The sequence below is a fragment of the Cygnus atratus genome, chromosome 21 (assembly GCF_013377495.2).
Source record: "Cygnus atratus isolate AKBS03 ecotype Queensland, Australia chromosome 21, CAtr_DNAZoo_HiC_assembly, whole genome shotgun sequence".
Classification (NCBI taxonomy): Eukaryota; Metazoa; Chordata; class Aves; order Anseriformes; family Anatidae; genus Cygnus; species Cygnus atratus.
The window spans coordinates 3666600-3682511 of NC_066382.1; the positions used below are offsets into that span (position 1 = coordinate 3666600).

At 50.7% G+C, this 15912-nt stretch overlaps 1 protein-coding gene across 1 annotated transcript in view; it reads left to right on the forward strand.

Moving 5' to 3' along the window:
- Positions 1-1271: 1271 nt before the first annotated feature.
- Positions 1272-15912, forward strand: part of NOC2L (NOC2 like nucleolar associated transcriptional repressor) — a 43587-nt gene continuing 28946 nt past the window's right edge. The window contains exons 1-11 of the mRNA XM_035557411.2: positions 1272-1325; positions 1420-1557; positions 2106-2277; positions 2848-2976; positions 3591-3711; positions 4542-4632; positions 5913-5991; positions 7503-7613; positions 8130-8243; positions 8902-9090; positions 11297-11436. Coding sequence (XP_035413304.1) covers positions 1306-1325; positions 1420-1557; positions 2106-2277; positions 2848-2976; positions 3591-3711; positions 4542-4632; positions 5913-5991; positions 7503-7613; positions 8130-8243; positions 8902-9090; positions 11297-11436 — 1304 coding nt within the window. The 5' untranslated portion in view covers positions 1272-1305. The remainder of the gene's footprint in view (positions 1326-1419; positions 1558-2105; positions 2278-2847; positions 2977-3590; positions 3712-4541; positions 4633-5912; positions 5992-7502; positions 7614-8129; positions 8244-8901; positions 9091-11296; positions 11437-15912) is intronic.

The following is a 15912-nucleotide window of genomic DNA, read 5'->3' on the forward strand; positions in this document are numbered from 1 at the left end:
GGGCCCGAGCCCCTTCTAATTGGGATCGTAACGGACCCGAACGCTGCCACAAACCTGTCGGGGGGTCCCCATCCTTCCTCCCCCCCCCCCCCCCCCGAGGCTCCCTCCAGCCGACGGTTCTGCTCACCTCCACCAGCCGCCGGCACCCTCCCGGTGCTCCCGGGATGCCCGCGGTGCTGAATCACCCCGGGAGCACCCTGCCTCCTCTCGGGGACTCCCCCGGGATACCGAGACCCCCCAAAAGCCGGGCCACCGTTTGTGCCCCTTCCTGACCCCGCACGGCACCGTGGCCATGCGGGGAGCGGGGCAGCCCCCGGACGCTACCGGGGGGCTGCCGAACCCCCCCCATCCCCGGTACCGAGCGGCGGTTGCCCCAGGCCCGGGGATGCCGTAGCAGGGAGGACGGCTCCCGCCGCTCACCGCAGAGGCCAAGAGGGAAAAAAAATAAATAAATCCCCAAACCCGACGCCTCCCCCCCGTTCCCCCGAGGTACCGGGCTTCTCCCGGTGCCCTTCACCCCCCACCCCCCCTACCCCCGGTGATGAGAGGCCGGTGGGTTACCGGGAGCACAGCCGGGATGGCTGCACACGGCGGGGGCACACCGGATTGCCCCCAGCTCCCAGCCCCGCCGCCACCGCCGGTTCCCCGGGGCCGCTGCGGGCTGGGCACGGAGCCGCCGCCGCCGCCGCCAGGCCCCGGGGGGGGGGCTCCCCCCACACCCCTCCCGGTCCCGGTGCGGGGGAGCAGGGCCGGTCCCGGTGCTCCCCGCGGCCCCCGGTGCTACTCACGGCTCCCGGTCCGGCCCCGCCGCGCTCCCGGTGCCGGCGCCCGGTGCTGCGGGCTCCGCTCTGCCCGCGCCGGCCCCGCGCCGGGGCGGGGCTGGGGGCGGGGCTGGGGGCGGGGCTCGGCGCCGGGCTGCGGAGGGACCGGGAGGGGGCTCCGCCCGCGGGGGGGCGTGGCTCCGTGTCGGTGGGCGTGGCCAAGACGCCAGCGGGCGTGGCCTATGCGTTAGTGGGCGTGGTTAAGGCATTAGCGGGCGTGGCCCCGCGCTTAGTTCGGCACGTCCGCGCGTAGTGGGCGTGGCTAAGTTTATGGCGGACGTGGCTCCGCCCGTAGTGGGCGTGGCTCCGCCTGCGGCGGGCGTGGCTCCGCGCGCAGCGGGGCGGCTCCGCTCTTAGTGGGCGTGGCTCCTCCGCCAGTGGGCGTGGCTCCGTTCTCAGTGGGCGTGGCTCCGCCTTCTTCAGGGTGGCTCCGCCCCTCCCCGCCCCGCGGCATTCTGGGAGCGGAAGCGGCGCGGGCGGCAGCATGGCGGGCACCGGGCGGAGGTGAGCGGCGGCGGCGGGGGGGGGGAACCGGGACGGGCCGGGCCCGGTCCGGGGCCTCCCCCCCCCCTTTAACCCCTTCCCTCCCGGCCCGCAGGAGCCTGGCGGAGCTGAGCGTGGACGAGTTCCTCACGGCCGGCTTCGAGTCGGAGCCCGACGGCGACGAGGAGGAGCAGGAGGAGGCGAGGCCGAAGCCGAAGCAGCGGGAGCGGCCCCGGCCTCAGGCGGCCGCCAGGTGAGGGCCGGGCTGCGGGGCCCAGCTCGGGCCTTGTTGGCCGAGAAGCTGAAATAAGTGGAAAATGAGTGATTTTGCGTCAGGTGGGGCTGTACTGAGCGTCTGTCATCAGGTTTCTCACGTGGGATAGGTTTCTGCGTTCTTCAGTATTAAATGTTAACGTTTCAATGCTTTTTACTTAAAAAGCTTGCAAAAATAACCTTGAGAAACTGAAAAAAAAAAAACCTGACTTTTTCCTTCGTAGGCTGCTCTTCAGGACCTCTGGCCAGTACCTCCATCTGCCCAGCACAACCTCACGGTCTGCCATGGGGTTCAGCTGTTCTTAGTCCTCCATTAAACTTCAACTTTCTCTAATCCCCCATTAAAACACTCTCTGGCAAGCCCTCCAGAAATGGTGTTAAAAGGGTTCCAGGAGGGGAGCCCAGCCCTGGTAAACCCCTCACTGTTCCCATTAGTCCCAGGTGCACCTCGTTGCCCCCAGGCCGCCTGCTTTCCTTCCAGCCCCAGCTGGAGCGGTGAATTAACGCCTGTTAATTCCCTCCGAACAGGAAGAAGGGGAAGGCGTCTGAGCACAAAGACCAGCTCTCCCGGCTGAAGGAAAAGGATCCTGACTTTTACAAGTTTTTGGAAGAAAACGACCGCACTCTGCTGAACTTTGATGCTTCAGACAGCTCTGATGAGGAGGACGAGAGGTTGCACGTACCCCCTCATACACTGGAGGTACCAGGTGTTAATTTGGATGGCTGGAATCAGTTATTTCAGCTGAAATCAATCCAAGTACATGTTAAGTGTTTGAGTTTCAGTGCAGGGGCAAAGTATAGTGGGGCCTGTGGTGGCACAGGTGGCCAGGGAGGAGGTTCCCCAAAGATCAGCTGCAGCTGTACAGGTTTGTAATCAGAAGTCAGCTGTGGGTTTGAACCGAGCACGAGGAGTTTGTGAAAGCAGAGCCTTAAAGCGTATCTTCCCTGTGGCTTTGGATTTGTGTTTGCTTTCCAACTGGGAGTTTGTTTTACTGCAAGCAGCCTGCTTTCTCCTTGATGACTTTAATTACTGCACGTTGTACTTTTGTAGCAAAGCTGTAAAACTTAAGTAGTTTTTTTTTGGATTAAGTAGCATTTTTGGAATTTGTAGTAACCTTAATTTTGTTACTGTGTTACACAAAGTGCTGATAACAGCATTAATAACAATTGCTGCTGCCTGCTTTCCTCTTCAGCAGATGCTAAGCGAAAGAGGCAGGGCCAGAAAATAAGTTTGTAAGCATTTACTCGCTCTTCATAAAAACTTTTCCAGGAAGCAAGTGATGAAGATGAAGAAGATGAAGACGAAGATGAAGAAGAACGTAAAACAGCCAAATGTAAGAAAGCCGATACCATTCCTGTGAGCTTGAAGATGGTTGAAGAATGGAAGAAAGCTGCAGAGGTGAGCAGGGAGTTACAATGCAAGGCACTGGAGTGTTCTCCTTTAATATTCTTCCACATGTCACCACCTCTAAAAGACCACCTTTTGTTTGTTTTTCACAAGTACGGAGAAGATGGTGACAGTCCTACTCATAGATTTCTTATTTCAATATGATTTGTCTTCGCAATTTTTGCGTGGGCTGCAAGATTACTCTGACCCCTTCATGGGGGGGAAGCTAGAGAAACTGGAATGGTTCAGAAGTAGGTAGAGTGATTAATTCTTGTTCGTTGCCTTGCTAACCATTGTGTCTGTGACAGTTCCAAGAACTTTTTTTGAAGTCCCATTTTGAGCAGTGATAAAATAGCTTGCTGCCTCCAAGAGGGGGAGGGAAAGGTCAGACTGGATAATTGCTTGCAGCTAAGTCTCTGTTCCTCAACCCCCAACCAATTAAATGTCCTAGAAACCTATTTTAGAGCAAGCGAAGGCCACTAGCATTTGTTAACTGTCTTCACGCTTTTCTTCATGTGAAAGGATGGAGCTATTTTTGCAACCAAACTTCCAGTAAATTCCAATACTTCTGTCCTGGTAGAGTGCTTCAGAGTTTGATTACTGCTTGTCTTTTGTCCTTTCCCCAGAGACGGCTAACACCAAGACTTTTCCATGAAATCACTCAAGCATTCAAAGCAGCTGTAGCAACTACCAAAGGAGATAATGGTGGGGCTGACCCTAGCAAGTATCAAGTCGTTGATGCTGCAGGTGAGTTGATTGCCATGCTCCTGTGCCAAGCATACCCGTACCTCATTCTGGGAGGGAAAGTTTAGCTATTAGAAAAGAATAAGTACTGGCAGGAGTAAAGGAAGCCTGTGGAAGGGTAAGTTTCACTTAAATAGCTTATCTTCATATTAGTGAGTGTGGAGTGGTATCACTTCTGGTGTTCCGGTCAGCATGAAACACCAGGGTTGCAGACTGCTGAGGAAACTACTTGTATATTTTCGCGTAGTAACATTGGACAGAATTGTTTGGCTGCCAGACTTCTCAGTGTTACTGCTGTATTCCAAACCAAGCAGGGGCACTGAGCCGCCTATCATTCGTCAGACTTCGTAGAAATTCGAGCAAAGTACTGTTTAAATCCTCGCGTTGAAGTTCTCTGGACAACTTTTGCTGCTGCTTCTTGCTGTTGCCTCTTAGAACTAATTCTGCTGAGCTGTTTTTGTCTTTTTACCCCATAGCATTCTGTAACCTATGCGACCCTTTAAAAAGTACCTTTGAATCCCTGTTATGTTTTGGGGCAGAGTGGTGGTAGCATAGACCACTAGTGGTGGGTCAGGCTGCTTTTGTGCTTGGTGCTCTGCACGTGGAGGGCAGAGAAGGCTCCTGTGCTGTAAGGCTGTCAGTTCCAGCCTTGCTATTTGAGTAGGAATTCTAGGACGAGGCAAACTGATGTTTTCTAGAGGCTTGTGGAAACTCCGTAGTTCTGCTGTTCTGTTGGCTTCAGCTCCTTAGAGAGCTCTTTTCAGGTTTGCCGAGAATCCAGGAATACGTGGAAAGTCACTTACAAATGCTGTTTTGACTTTTTTTCTAAACAGTGTTCAATGCCCTTGTGTCCTTCTGTGTCCGGGACCTCTTCAACTGCCTGCAAGAGCTGCTGCTTATAAAAGCCCCGAAGAACAAACAAAAGTAAGTCTGAGGAGATCTGAGAACTGCAGGTGAGAGAGAGCTGGCAGGGCTTTTTCCGAACTGCATCCTGGCTTTGAGGCTGGAAAAAGATGGTAATTCTTTCCAAACAATTTTAAAGTTGCCTGAGTGTATTCAGAGACTTCTTAGCCAGGTTCTTCCTTTCTTCACCAGGAAGTGTCCTCTCTAACGTTAGATTCCAGCTGTTTACAGAGAACGCGGTTTAACAGAAAGGTATCTGGAATTGCATGTGCTTGTATTCAAGAAGGCCTTTTGATGAGAAAGGGGCCAACCCTTCTACATTCAGTGTAGGCAGAGTATTGCAGGTATGTGACTTAATCCAGTGCTTGCAGTTGTATTAACCCTAGTCAGGTGGCTTGAGAGTTGGATTGTTCACTGTTAGGACATGGAATGGAAAAGAGCACGCAGTGGGGCGAAGAGTTGTACAATTCATCCGTTTTCCCAGAATGGCAACGTGTGTTCCATGCCTCTGTCATACTTGATATAAGTACGTGTCCCAGATAAGTCCCAGTATGGAACTTCAAGCTGGAGCAGCCTTACTTAGCTGTGACTCCCAGCTGCGGTTTCATCTGGACGCTGTTTTATTACTGGTTTCATAACCTGAGCCCTTCTGTTTTCCCAGCGTTGAGCAGAGTGAGATTTGAATCTGTCAGAAATGTTTCGGCTCCAGGGTAATTTCTGTGGCAGTCGCTTTCCCTTCTGTATTGTGGATGATGGGAAGGGTGAGCTAAAAATCTGTATTTCCTCCTGTCAGCAGTGCCCAGTCTGAGAATTAAGCTCCAGTTCTTTCCACTGCACAGGCCTGACTGGTGTAGGCTGTGTTTGAATTTTGGGGTGGCTTAAGGCTGCTACTTCATAAGTGCAATGCCAAAAGCTTGGAAGAGACTGATCCCAGAAATAACCTTTCTTGCTACAAGACAGCCTGCTCCGTGTTTCAGGCAGTGGCTGCAGAATGATCAGAAGATGATGTCGTGAGGGATTCAGGGAGACTCCACCAGATTTCCTGGTTATCATTAGTTTCCCTGAGTCAGTTTGAGACCTGGGTACCAGGCTGGGAAGCTGAACCCTGCCTTGAATCAAATTTTGTAATGGCGTGAGAAGTACTTCTCTGCGTCTGTGACGAAATCGTTGCTTTTTATTTTTGCTTTACAGGCAGTTGCTTTTACTCATTGGCAATACTAAGAAAGTGAACTCACTATTCTGCTACTGAAGCATTAATTTGTGTTTTTTTAAAGCTAAACTCAACTCTTGTTCGCTTCCAGAATGGTCCTCCCTTCCAGCAGCCCAATCTGGAGCAAGCTGCGACTGGACGTAAGAATGTACCTGACCTGTACAATCCAAGTGAGAAATTCCGGCATGTTCGTCTTCTCAGGGTTAATCTGTGCATCAGTGGGCTTATTACTTACTAATTTATTTGCTGAGATTATTTCTGCCCACTGCAGTCTCAGTGGGTCTTGGAGCTTTGGGCACTTGTGACCTGTGAGTCTGCACGTCTCTTTTTTGGAAGCTTTTGGTCTAACAAATAGCATGGAGCTCCATAGAATAACTGGTTGAAAATAGGTAGCCTGTAAAGAAGGGCTAGTTAAACATTCTGGCAGTTCTTTGCTTTAATTTGTCTGCCAAAATAATTAACGTCTGTGTAGTTTGCGGCGCTGTTCTGAATTTCTAATGCATTTTTTTTGGTATTATGATGTTGCCATTTCTTGTAGTAAATACGAAGGTGAAAAGCTCTGCTCGGCACATACGACATCCCCAAGTATGGAATGTAAAAATACAAAACTAACAGTGTCACTGAAATATTTTTCAGAAGCTGAGGGAAGGGAACATAAGGTGCTGATGCCTTTTTGCTGTGAGGTGATGATGGCAGGATGACTTAGCAGAAACAGCATTTTGATGGGTAGAGCTTTTTCCTGAAGCTGTGGTGCTTCTCACCAGCAGCAGAACTGAAGACTGCAGGAGAAAAGGAAAAGCTGGCAGTCCAGTCATGGAAGTAATTCCTGGTCCTGTGCTTGCTTCTGGGCGTCCTCATGCTTCATGACAGGGTTTTTTCAGCATAATAGGTTCTGAGAAGTGCTTTCTTTTTGTTGAGTGAGGGACTTTGCAGGAGACTTGTTCGCTGCAGAGTCCTTGCAGTGCGAGGAGGAGAAAGAAAATGAAGTTAGAAAAATGTCTCTGCTTACAGCAATTGGGATTTCAGGCAAGAGTGGATATTGCATCGTGCAGAACTTCTTTGAAATTGAAATGACTTCGAGCTTAACAAATTAGAAAGTACAAAATTCTGTACTTGGGTTTGGCTGCAGGTGAACTGAGCTGAACAACCCAGAAACACCAGGATGATGCTCTAACCTATTTCTTGAGCTCGAGTTAACCTCTAAATACCCGGTAGCATTCCTGCTTCCCATTTTAAAAAAAAAAAAATCTGGTGAAGCAGCATCAGGCAGCTCAGATGGTCTGTTTCCAAGCAAGCTGTGTGTAGACTGGGAGCGTCTTCATCACGCCTCGGCCATCTGTGGTGAGGTGACAATGGCATCGGTGTCGTGCTGTCTGTAGGAAGCTGTAAGCTTTATGTAGATGGAGTTGTTGCAATATATCCAAGCGAGGCTTTAAGTGATGAAGGCAGGTGCCGGTAGCCTGAGCTCCTGTTTGCTGAGATGTTCTTTCAGGGGAATTATTTAATCTGCCGTGGACATGCTCCATTCCTAATACAGCTTGGGTTTTTTGGGCTTCCTGCTAGGCTGTTCTTCCAGTCCTTTGGAACGCAGAATTACTTGGGAGCAGCAAAATACAAATGCTAAATGGTAAAGGAAGAGGTGATGAGGACTGTGTACTAACTAGGACTTTTTTTTCTGTAGCTCCTGTCTTGTTTAACAGAAGCCTCTGTTGGAGCAGCAGTCCTTCAGCATGTCAGTGCCATAGTGCCTTATTATCTGAGCTTCCCAAAGCAGTGCCGCATGCTTCTCAAGGTAAGGCTATGTGCTGTGGTGCTTCATTTAGCTCTCAAGTACTTTCTTTACCCCTCCAAATGAGCCTCTCATGGTATTTGGACCGGATCCCATGATAGTCCAGTCTCTTGGACTCTTCCTTGCTTTTCTTCTGGTCCCGGAGGGGACTCGTGCTTCTCCCCCAGGCTTTGTGAGTGCCGTGAAGCTCTTTCAGGGAGAGATGGGTGAGCACAATGCTGTGTGTGCACTGAGTGCGAGTCCCTACGCAAAGCGATGTGGGGGTGTTCTGGGGAAGCTGTTTCCGTGCCGCAGATGGAGTGCTTGCTGCCTGTGTGCCGAGTCTGTGTGTGTCTGCGATAGCGTTTCACTCGAGAGCTGTGGGTGGAATATTTTTGCAGAAACTTAGTCACAACTGCTGAGTGCTTAAGAACAACAATGGAGGCGGAAAAGAGCGAAAGAGGGCAATAGGGTGATGTTTAAATGAAAAGCTGTAGCAGGGCGAGGCTGGGATGCTTATCTGTGTGTTTTCCTTCCCAGCGAGCAGTTCATTTGTGGAGCACGGGCGAGGAAACCGTGAGAGTACTGGCCTTCCTCGTGCTGAACAAGATCTGCCGCCAGAAGAAAGACGTGTACCTGCATACCTTGCTGAAGGTAAGCCTGGTGGTTCCTCTACTTTGCAGCTTTTCCGAAGTCAAATGCAAAGAACGTAGGGCATACGCTGCAGCCTCTGAGGCAGGGCAAGGTGCTGGCTCCCCATCAACATTAAATGGGAGGAATTCTGCAGGTCGAGGAGTGGCGTCCTGCTCACTGCTGCTGCTGTTCCTGCTAGAGGCACGTGGGCCTGGTCTTAGCAGAGAATGCCTCTGGTACTTGTCTGTCTGCTGGATGAATACCCATCCTCCAGCCTCTCAAGGGCTTTCTTCAAGTGCTGACACACTACTCGGTGCTGCTCTCAGCTAATAGCTGAGGCTCCCAAGTGCAGTTTGCTTCGCTACCAGAGAGCTGCATTAACCACTGTGACCAGCCTTAAGCTTGTATGGCTCAAAGCCATCCCGCAGCTCCTTCCTCCTCCTGTGGAGGAGCGGTGGCAGGGACGTTTCTAAGCTCTGTGCTGAACACTGTATGGGTGAGAAAAGGTTTTTGACTCTTCCCTTGGAGGAGTAGGCTGAATTACCTTTTCAAATATTTTTTTGAAGTGGCTGTTCTTAAAGGAACACTTCACAGGTGGTTGGCAACACCTGGGTGGGGAAGGTTAGTAAAACACTGGTTTTGTTCTGACAACCGGTATGTTGTCCTCTTTCCCCAACAGCAAATGTACATCTCCTTCGTGAAGAACTCAAGATTTACTTCTCCCAACGTGCTGCCCATGATCAACTTCATGCAGCGGACGCTGACGGAGATGTATGCCCTGGACACCCAGATCTCCTACCAGCATGCCTTCATCTATATCCGGCAGCTCGCCATTCACTTGCGCAGTGCTATGACCATAAAGAAGAAGGTAGGTGCCCATCGGCGTGGGAGGAGAACCCTCCTGTGGGGAGGGAAAGGTACTGTAGCCACTTCAGGCTTTTGGTGATGTCTCTGAAATGTCAGTAGTTGTCTGATCCGTTTCATAACGTGCCAAGGAATTATTTGCTGGGGCTGGGAGCTTGAAGATCTTCAAAGCTGTCTGTGAGTTGCTCTTTTCTGTGTTAGTTTTCAGCAGCGAAGGAGAGAAGAGGCCACTGCAGAGTGGGAGTCACTTTTCTCTCCTCACCTTGCAAAAATTTGCACTCTCCTTCTGCATTTATAGTTTGCAGCCTCTGTTGCAGAAGCCCAGGGTAAAGAAGAGCAGGAGTGACCCTGGTGTGTGCCCAATTTATCAGCAGCTGGTGCTGCCCGTCCAATATAGGCTTTATGGAACAAAGCAGCTCAGACCTTTAGGGAGCAGCCCTGATTTGGGCCACCTCCAGTCTGACCTAGCAAATCTGAGTCAGCTTGTTAATCCTGGCTTTGTTCACGTTTAGCAAAACGGATCCCTGCGGATTAATGCTTGAGCTGCTCCCAAACATTGCAGGACTGGTGACCGGTTAAATCTCCTGGCTGTTCAGACATGGGGATAAACGAAGTCTGGGATGTATATGCACGCCCTAATTGGATTGTGTTGGCTTCTTACATGCTCAGTGTAAGACTGAGTCTGGCCCAGACAAGACCTAAATCCACTTGTTTTCCCAGCTGGGGAGGGTTGCGGGAACTTTAAATGACATCAGCACAACCAAAAGGTATAAATCCTAGCAGTAAGCCAATTAACTTAAATTGAGCAGTGGGTGGCTGCGGAAGGTGGTTACAGGAGCAGGTCGCTGTTTACAAGAGAAGCTGAGAACAGACCTTGGTACATCTCTGACCTGGTGAGAGCTCTGCCGTTTCCAGCTAAGTTCCTGTCACAAGGTTTGGGCCAGTGGTTGCAGTTCAGGGCTTCTGTCCTTTTTCTGGGACTTGCACATCTTGCTTTCACCGTACAAAAGAGGCGACCTGAGCCTCGAAAGTCTGTGTGAAGCAGGTCGGAGCTGAGGAACATTTTAAATGTTATCTCCGAAGGTCTTGGCGCAATGCTGTGCGTTCTGGGGAGTACGTGGGCCTGCAGAACTCATTGGAAAGAGTGTCCTTAAGGGACTTCGGCGCTCTTTCTGGGCTTCTGTTTACTCTGGCATTAGGGGCTGCTCCAGCACATGGCAGGAAAGAGTAGGGGCTTGCCCAAATGTTCTTGGAAAACCACGTGTCTTGGATTTGTGCAAGACTTGGTCTGAGCCAGCCTGAAACCACCGGTTCGGTGTCACGGCCTGTCAGACACACTGGCCTCTTGCGTTGTTTTTGCTGGTAACCATAAAGGCTGGCTTAGAGCTGAAAGTTGGTTCCCAGCTCTGTCGTTTTCACTCTGCAGTCAAAAACTTCAACTGGCCTGGACTGTGTCTTCTCCAAAAGCAGGGAGGAGGGCTGAGTTCTGCAAGTGGTGCTGGGTTGGTGACTTGGTGCTCGCTCTGACAGTGAACGCTCACAGAAATGTCTTTAAAATCATCACTGGCATTATGCTTCAGAGATGGTGGGGTGGTGGGTAGGGGGGTTTAGTTAAGCCAGCTGAGGGGAGGGAGGCCTTGAGTGCGAAGGATAAGCTGCTACATCACAGCCAGGGGAGTCTGAGTACAAAGAGGGGAAATCCAGAGGAATTTCCTACTACAGTAGTTTACATGCTTTTTTTTTCCTCTTTCTGGTCTGCAGAGGCCAGAAGGCAACTCACAAGGCTGTCAGAGCAGTACTGCTTTCCAGCCTCCCTACCTGCGGGTTCCTGGGGACTGTCCCCGGGACTGTGAGTGAAGGGAACGGTTAAAGGCTTCCTAATGCTTGGCCGCATCCCGCCATCTGCTGTGAGCTGAGTCATTAAATCATCCCTCTCAAATGAGCCGTACTTGTGAAGAAAAGCGGGCTGTGCTGCGCATTATTTCCTCCGAGGCACTAACCAGCACTAAATTATGGTGTGAGGCATCTGAATCTGCTGGGTGGTGGATGGGCCACCGGCGTCAAAGCCACAGCTAGAATGCGAGTTATCCTCTGGACAGTGCACGGTGTCCTGGAGGAGAAAGAAATAAAATGAATTGTGGAGAGAAATTAGAGCGAGCCCCTCTCAGATGCCCCGTTTTCATGTCTTTGTGTTCATCCCTCTTCTGCAGGAGAACTTCCAGTCTGTCTACAACTGGCAGTACGTCCACTGCCTCTATTTCTGGTGTCGGGTTCTCAGCACGATCTACCCCAGCGAGGTGATGGAGCCCTTGATCTATCCTCTGACCCAGGTCATCATTGGCTGTATAAAGTAAGTAGTTTTTGTCTCTTCTGGCAATACTTCTCTTGTTCGATGTGGTAAAACAATTACTAAGGGGTGTTAGTGTTACGTGATTTGGATTTAACCTGAGAGCTGCTTTTGGTTGAGGTATTACAGCCACAGGCGTGTTGCGAGCACGTTGTGTGAAGGAATTAAAGGATTGCTCAGGAGGAAGTCAGCACCTCTGCTTCACCAGCTGAGATCATGGGCTCAGTGGGTGTGAAATCAGACACTGTGCATGAAGGATTGGGCTCGAGTTTGGCACCCGTGTGTTCAGCTGATGAGAGCCTAGGGGAGAATCACCTGCACCACAACCAGCTTCAGTGTGTAAGGGCTCAGAGTTCTTCTGTCTGACTTGGGAGCTCATGAAAGGACCTGAGCTGGACACCATCTTTAAAGAAGGCCCCAGAGTTGGTGATTAACTGTCAAAATGCAGCCGCTTCTTCACTAAACTCAAAAGTAGCTGTGTGGTGCACAGCAGTGAGGACAGAAAATAGCATGAGCTTCCTTGTCGCCGTGCTCCAGAATATTTGTGGAGTTTGTGCAGTCTGGGCACGTTTCTGAACGACTTGAACCCCTTTTTGCTATCATCTGGTGAGGAGCTGGGGAGACCCAGAGCAATGCAATTAGTTTTGGTGCCTAGTCCAATTCTGCTTTGCTAAAAAGTGTGATACCTTAACTGCTGGAGCATTATATCCCTGAGAATTCCTTAAGAAAGAGGACGCTATCTAGAAGGTAAGCGTAAAATAACCGAGTAGTCGCAAGCATTCCTGTGGAGTACTGACCCAGATGGGACAGTTTTGCCTCTTTAATATCTGTTGGAATGTTGTCACGAGCAGAGCAGTGGCAGCACCAGGCAGAATTCCGTTCTTGAGAGCTCTTTCCAAGAAGTTATATCTGTCTGGGTATTTCTGTGGAGCTGTCCAAGTGCAAGCACGCCGTGCTCGGCAGTTTCTGATAGTCTCGGAGCTGAGCTACTTGGGGGGGTGGAAAGAATGGAGGAGATGAGGACTTGGCTTTGAAATCACAAGTGTGCTTAAGCCTCTTATTTTTTTTTAGTTGTGCACCCCAATACAAAAGCCTGCTTGCTTATTTTGAGCAATATGAAAGCTTTTCTTGTGTTTTTTTGTTTTTTTTTTTTACTTCCAGGGTATACCCAGGTCAAGTGGTCAGAGCTGAAGGTTCTTCTAGCTCCGTTAGCGAAGTTGAACTGTGTTGGAGTTTCTGCCAGGGGTTATCGTGGGGTGCCAGTGTTGCGTGTGATGGGGAAATCGAGGGAGATGGGCTTCCGAACAGTCAGCGCTCGTACGGTGTGCGGCAGTAAGGCTCTTCTTTGAGGTGGTGTGCAGGGTAGATGGTGGCTCTGCTCCACAGGAGTTGCAATGTGAATAACCTGGGCAGATGATCCTTCCAGTTGCACAAAGTGGCAAGGGAAAGAATGTACTGACTGGCATCAGGGCCTAACAGGAGACGGTGCCAAAGCACGGAGTCAAGTGCTCATCTCCTGCTCTGTAAATACAGTTAGGAGATGGTTTTTGTGTATTTGTTACAATTGGAAGGACTAAGGGCACCTTCACTGCTCCTCATATGTCTCTGCTAAGAATTTTTTTTCCCTATCAGTTTGTGTTTGAATTTTTCCTGCTTTGAGGCTGTTGTTAATGGGCGTTGAGGGAATTTCTGAATCTCTGGTGATCTCTGAAATCCTGTTAGCTCTGTAACCAGATTCTCAGCTTTAAAACCCCACCCGCCTAGTCTTGAAAAACTCCCAAGTGGTGATGAAGATAAGCAGATTTAAACGCTCGTTAGTGTGCATACATCCTTCTCCCCATCCCCCGTGTGCACAGGCTGCTTCCCGCTGCTGTTGCGGAGCTCCAGGTGTCCTGCAGACAAGTCGAGGCAGTTTTCTACCTGTCCAGGCAGATAAATCAGCGAGCTGGGGCCAAGGGAAGGTGAACTGGGTGAGTCTCAGCAAGAGCAGCAAATAAAACTTGTTCGCATCTGCGATGCTGCGCAGAGGTACTTGGCACAGGGTACAGCCACCATCTGACAAGGTGTCAAAGGCTCGGGAGCCTGAGAGATGAATTTTAGCACGGGGAAAATAGAAATAGATCCCAGGTGCGTGTGATGGGGTGGTAGGGAAGGATGCCGTGCAGCCTTTTCATCTGCAGAGCCTTTCGCTTGCCCTCCTGGGAGCATCCGGAGGGGGATAAACAGCCCTTGGAGGAGATTCTCCTTCCCCAAGTGCCTTCAGCACCAGGAGGTGGCGCCTGGCTCCAGCGAAAGGGCAGCGAGCGGGGTGTCTGTCTGTCTGCAGGACCAGCTCCTTGTGCCACGCTGGTGGCTTGCGGGAGGGGATTGCGGAGAAACCACCGCTCCTCGGTTTGTTTTCGCTCTAGGCAGGGGCCGAGGCAGAATTGGAAACGTGATTAAATAGGGTAACTAGGAGCGGAGGGTTGCTGCCAAAATTAAAATCGGCTCCCTCATTTTCTTGCTCCCTCTCCCTGCTCTCCAGCACATAAAACACACTGAAACTACTTTTAATAATACATGGGGTCCGTTCCTGAAACGTGTCCAAGCTGCACATGCTCAGATGTGATCTGGGGAAGGCAGACTGCTGAATGGAAAAAATGTTGGAATCGATCGCTTCTGACTTCAGTGCTGCTGGAAAAAGCCTCGTTGCTGAGTTTGCTAATGGCATTGCTTTGTAAAAATCAGCGGTGTTGATCTTGCAAACAGCTGAAAGGTTGCAGTTGCTTTGACCGCTGGGGTATTGCTGTAGGTATTCCAGAGACAGAACACGGAGGAGATGTTATCTGCTTTTCTTTCTCTGCTTCTGCGCTCCATAAAGTTCTCAGTCTGGTCCGCTCGCTTGCGTTTCTTTCGTGCCTTTTTATTTTTTTGTGGCAGAGTTGTTGCAGGAGCTCCTGTTGTCCCTTTTTCCAGGATGAAGGGAAGTGTTTTTCTGACCTTGCCTGCTTGGCTTCCTACCTTGCTCTTACTCCAGGCTGTAAATATGAGGTTCTTCCCTGGCTTGTAGTTAAATGAGGATTTGTGATGCCCCTTAAGGGTTGGTCTCCAGCCTCCCAGCACGTATAGGGAGAAGGCGGGTACAGATGCAAGCACAGCTTTGGTGTCCTTGCACTCCTTCCCATGGCTGCCCCCTCTTGGTGGGGCAGAGGCTGGTGCTGTAAGAAGCTTTCTTTGTTCTCCCCAGTCAGACAAAAGACTGCGACCAGACAGGAGTAGAACAGAAGGAACTGTATCTAGTAAAAATAAGCCTCGAAGTGCCTTGGGGCTGTTCCCTGCACCACAGCCTGCCGCACGGGAGGAGCAGGGCAGGTGTTGCAGGAGATGGTGACGGTAAGACAACAGAGAGCACTCTCCTCTGAGCTGAAATGCCTGAGCTGTAAACCCAGGCAAGTGGATTTGAACTTGCTGGTGTGACCTCTGGTCAGATCTTCAGCAGAGCCAAGGCCCAGCTGTGTTTTGTATTCCCTGTGCATCCAGCCATCGGGAAGTTAAACGGATTGTTGTATTGCAGAGCCCTCTAAAATTAATGGTCTTGGTTTACAGTAAATCTATACATTTAACAGGTTTATCCCTCGATCAATTAATTCCTGAGAATGGCTTTCGTCATCTCCAGTGGTGCCAGATCAGGAGTGTGAAGTAGATTTATTTCTATAATGGATCCAGTGATAATTATTTCACTATTTAGTGTGTGGGGAAGGTGGAGGTGATTTACGGTGCCAGGTCAGGTGTGTTCTCCCCCGGATCGCTCAGCAAGCTCTCTTTGGGTGGGGAGGGAGGTAATTATTGGACGTGGGGCTGTTGTCCGAGAATTCCATGGAAAAACACCTTGTTAATGCTGGAGGCATCTGTCTTCAAGTATAGTCGTGCGTAGCAAGAGGTCTGTGGAGTGGTAAGGTAATGAGCTTTGGTGTCTTTTAGGGGTAGCCATGGGATTGATGATGGGCTCTGTGTTCTCTGCTGCTGGCTTAGGTGGCACGGGGGGAGCTGACCCTGCTGTGCCCCACCTTACAAAGGCAGCCGACTGTACTCACTTAATATCCAAGGGCATAATAGCTTCAAGCATGGTCAAAGGTGGCCTCTTTCCCTCCCTGCTCATCCGTAGCAGTTCAATTGTGTTTCCTCTCTGAAAGAGGAGCACCTGAGCGATTCCTCCCTCTGTTGGAGAGGGCTGAGCAGATCTGTTGAGGCCCGTCTCGTTCCTGCTCTGTCCTTTCTGACACGCTGGTCGCTGCTAGCCCAGCTCCTTCTGCCTTGGTGACATTCCACGTGACAAGCGTTGCTATTGAGGTGACAGCATGAGCTCTGGGGGCACACAGGGGGTATGTAGCCTGAAATTGGTTAACACCTGCTCCTTGTAGTCCCTCTTGTATGCTGGGGGAGCCCGTTTCTGTCAAATTTCCTGCTCCAGCTGAGCATTTCACTGCTGGTTCCTGCCAC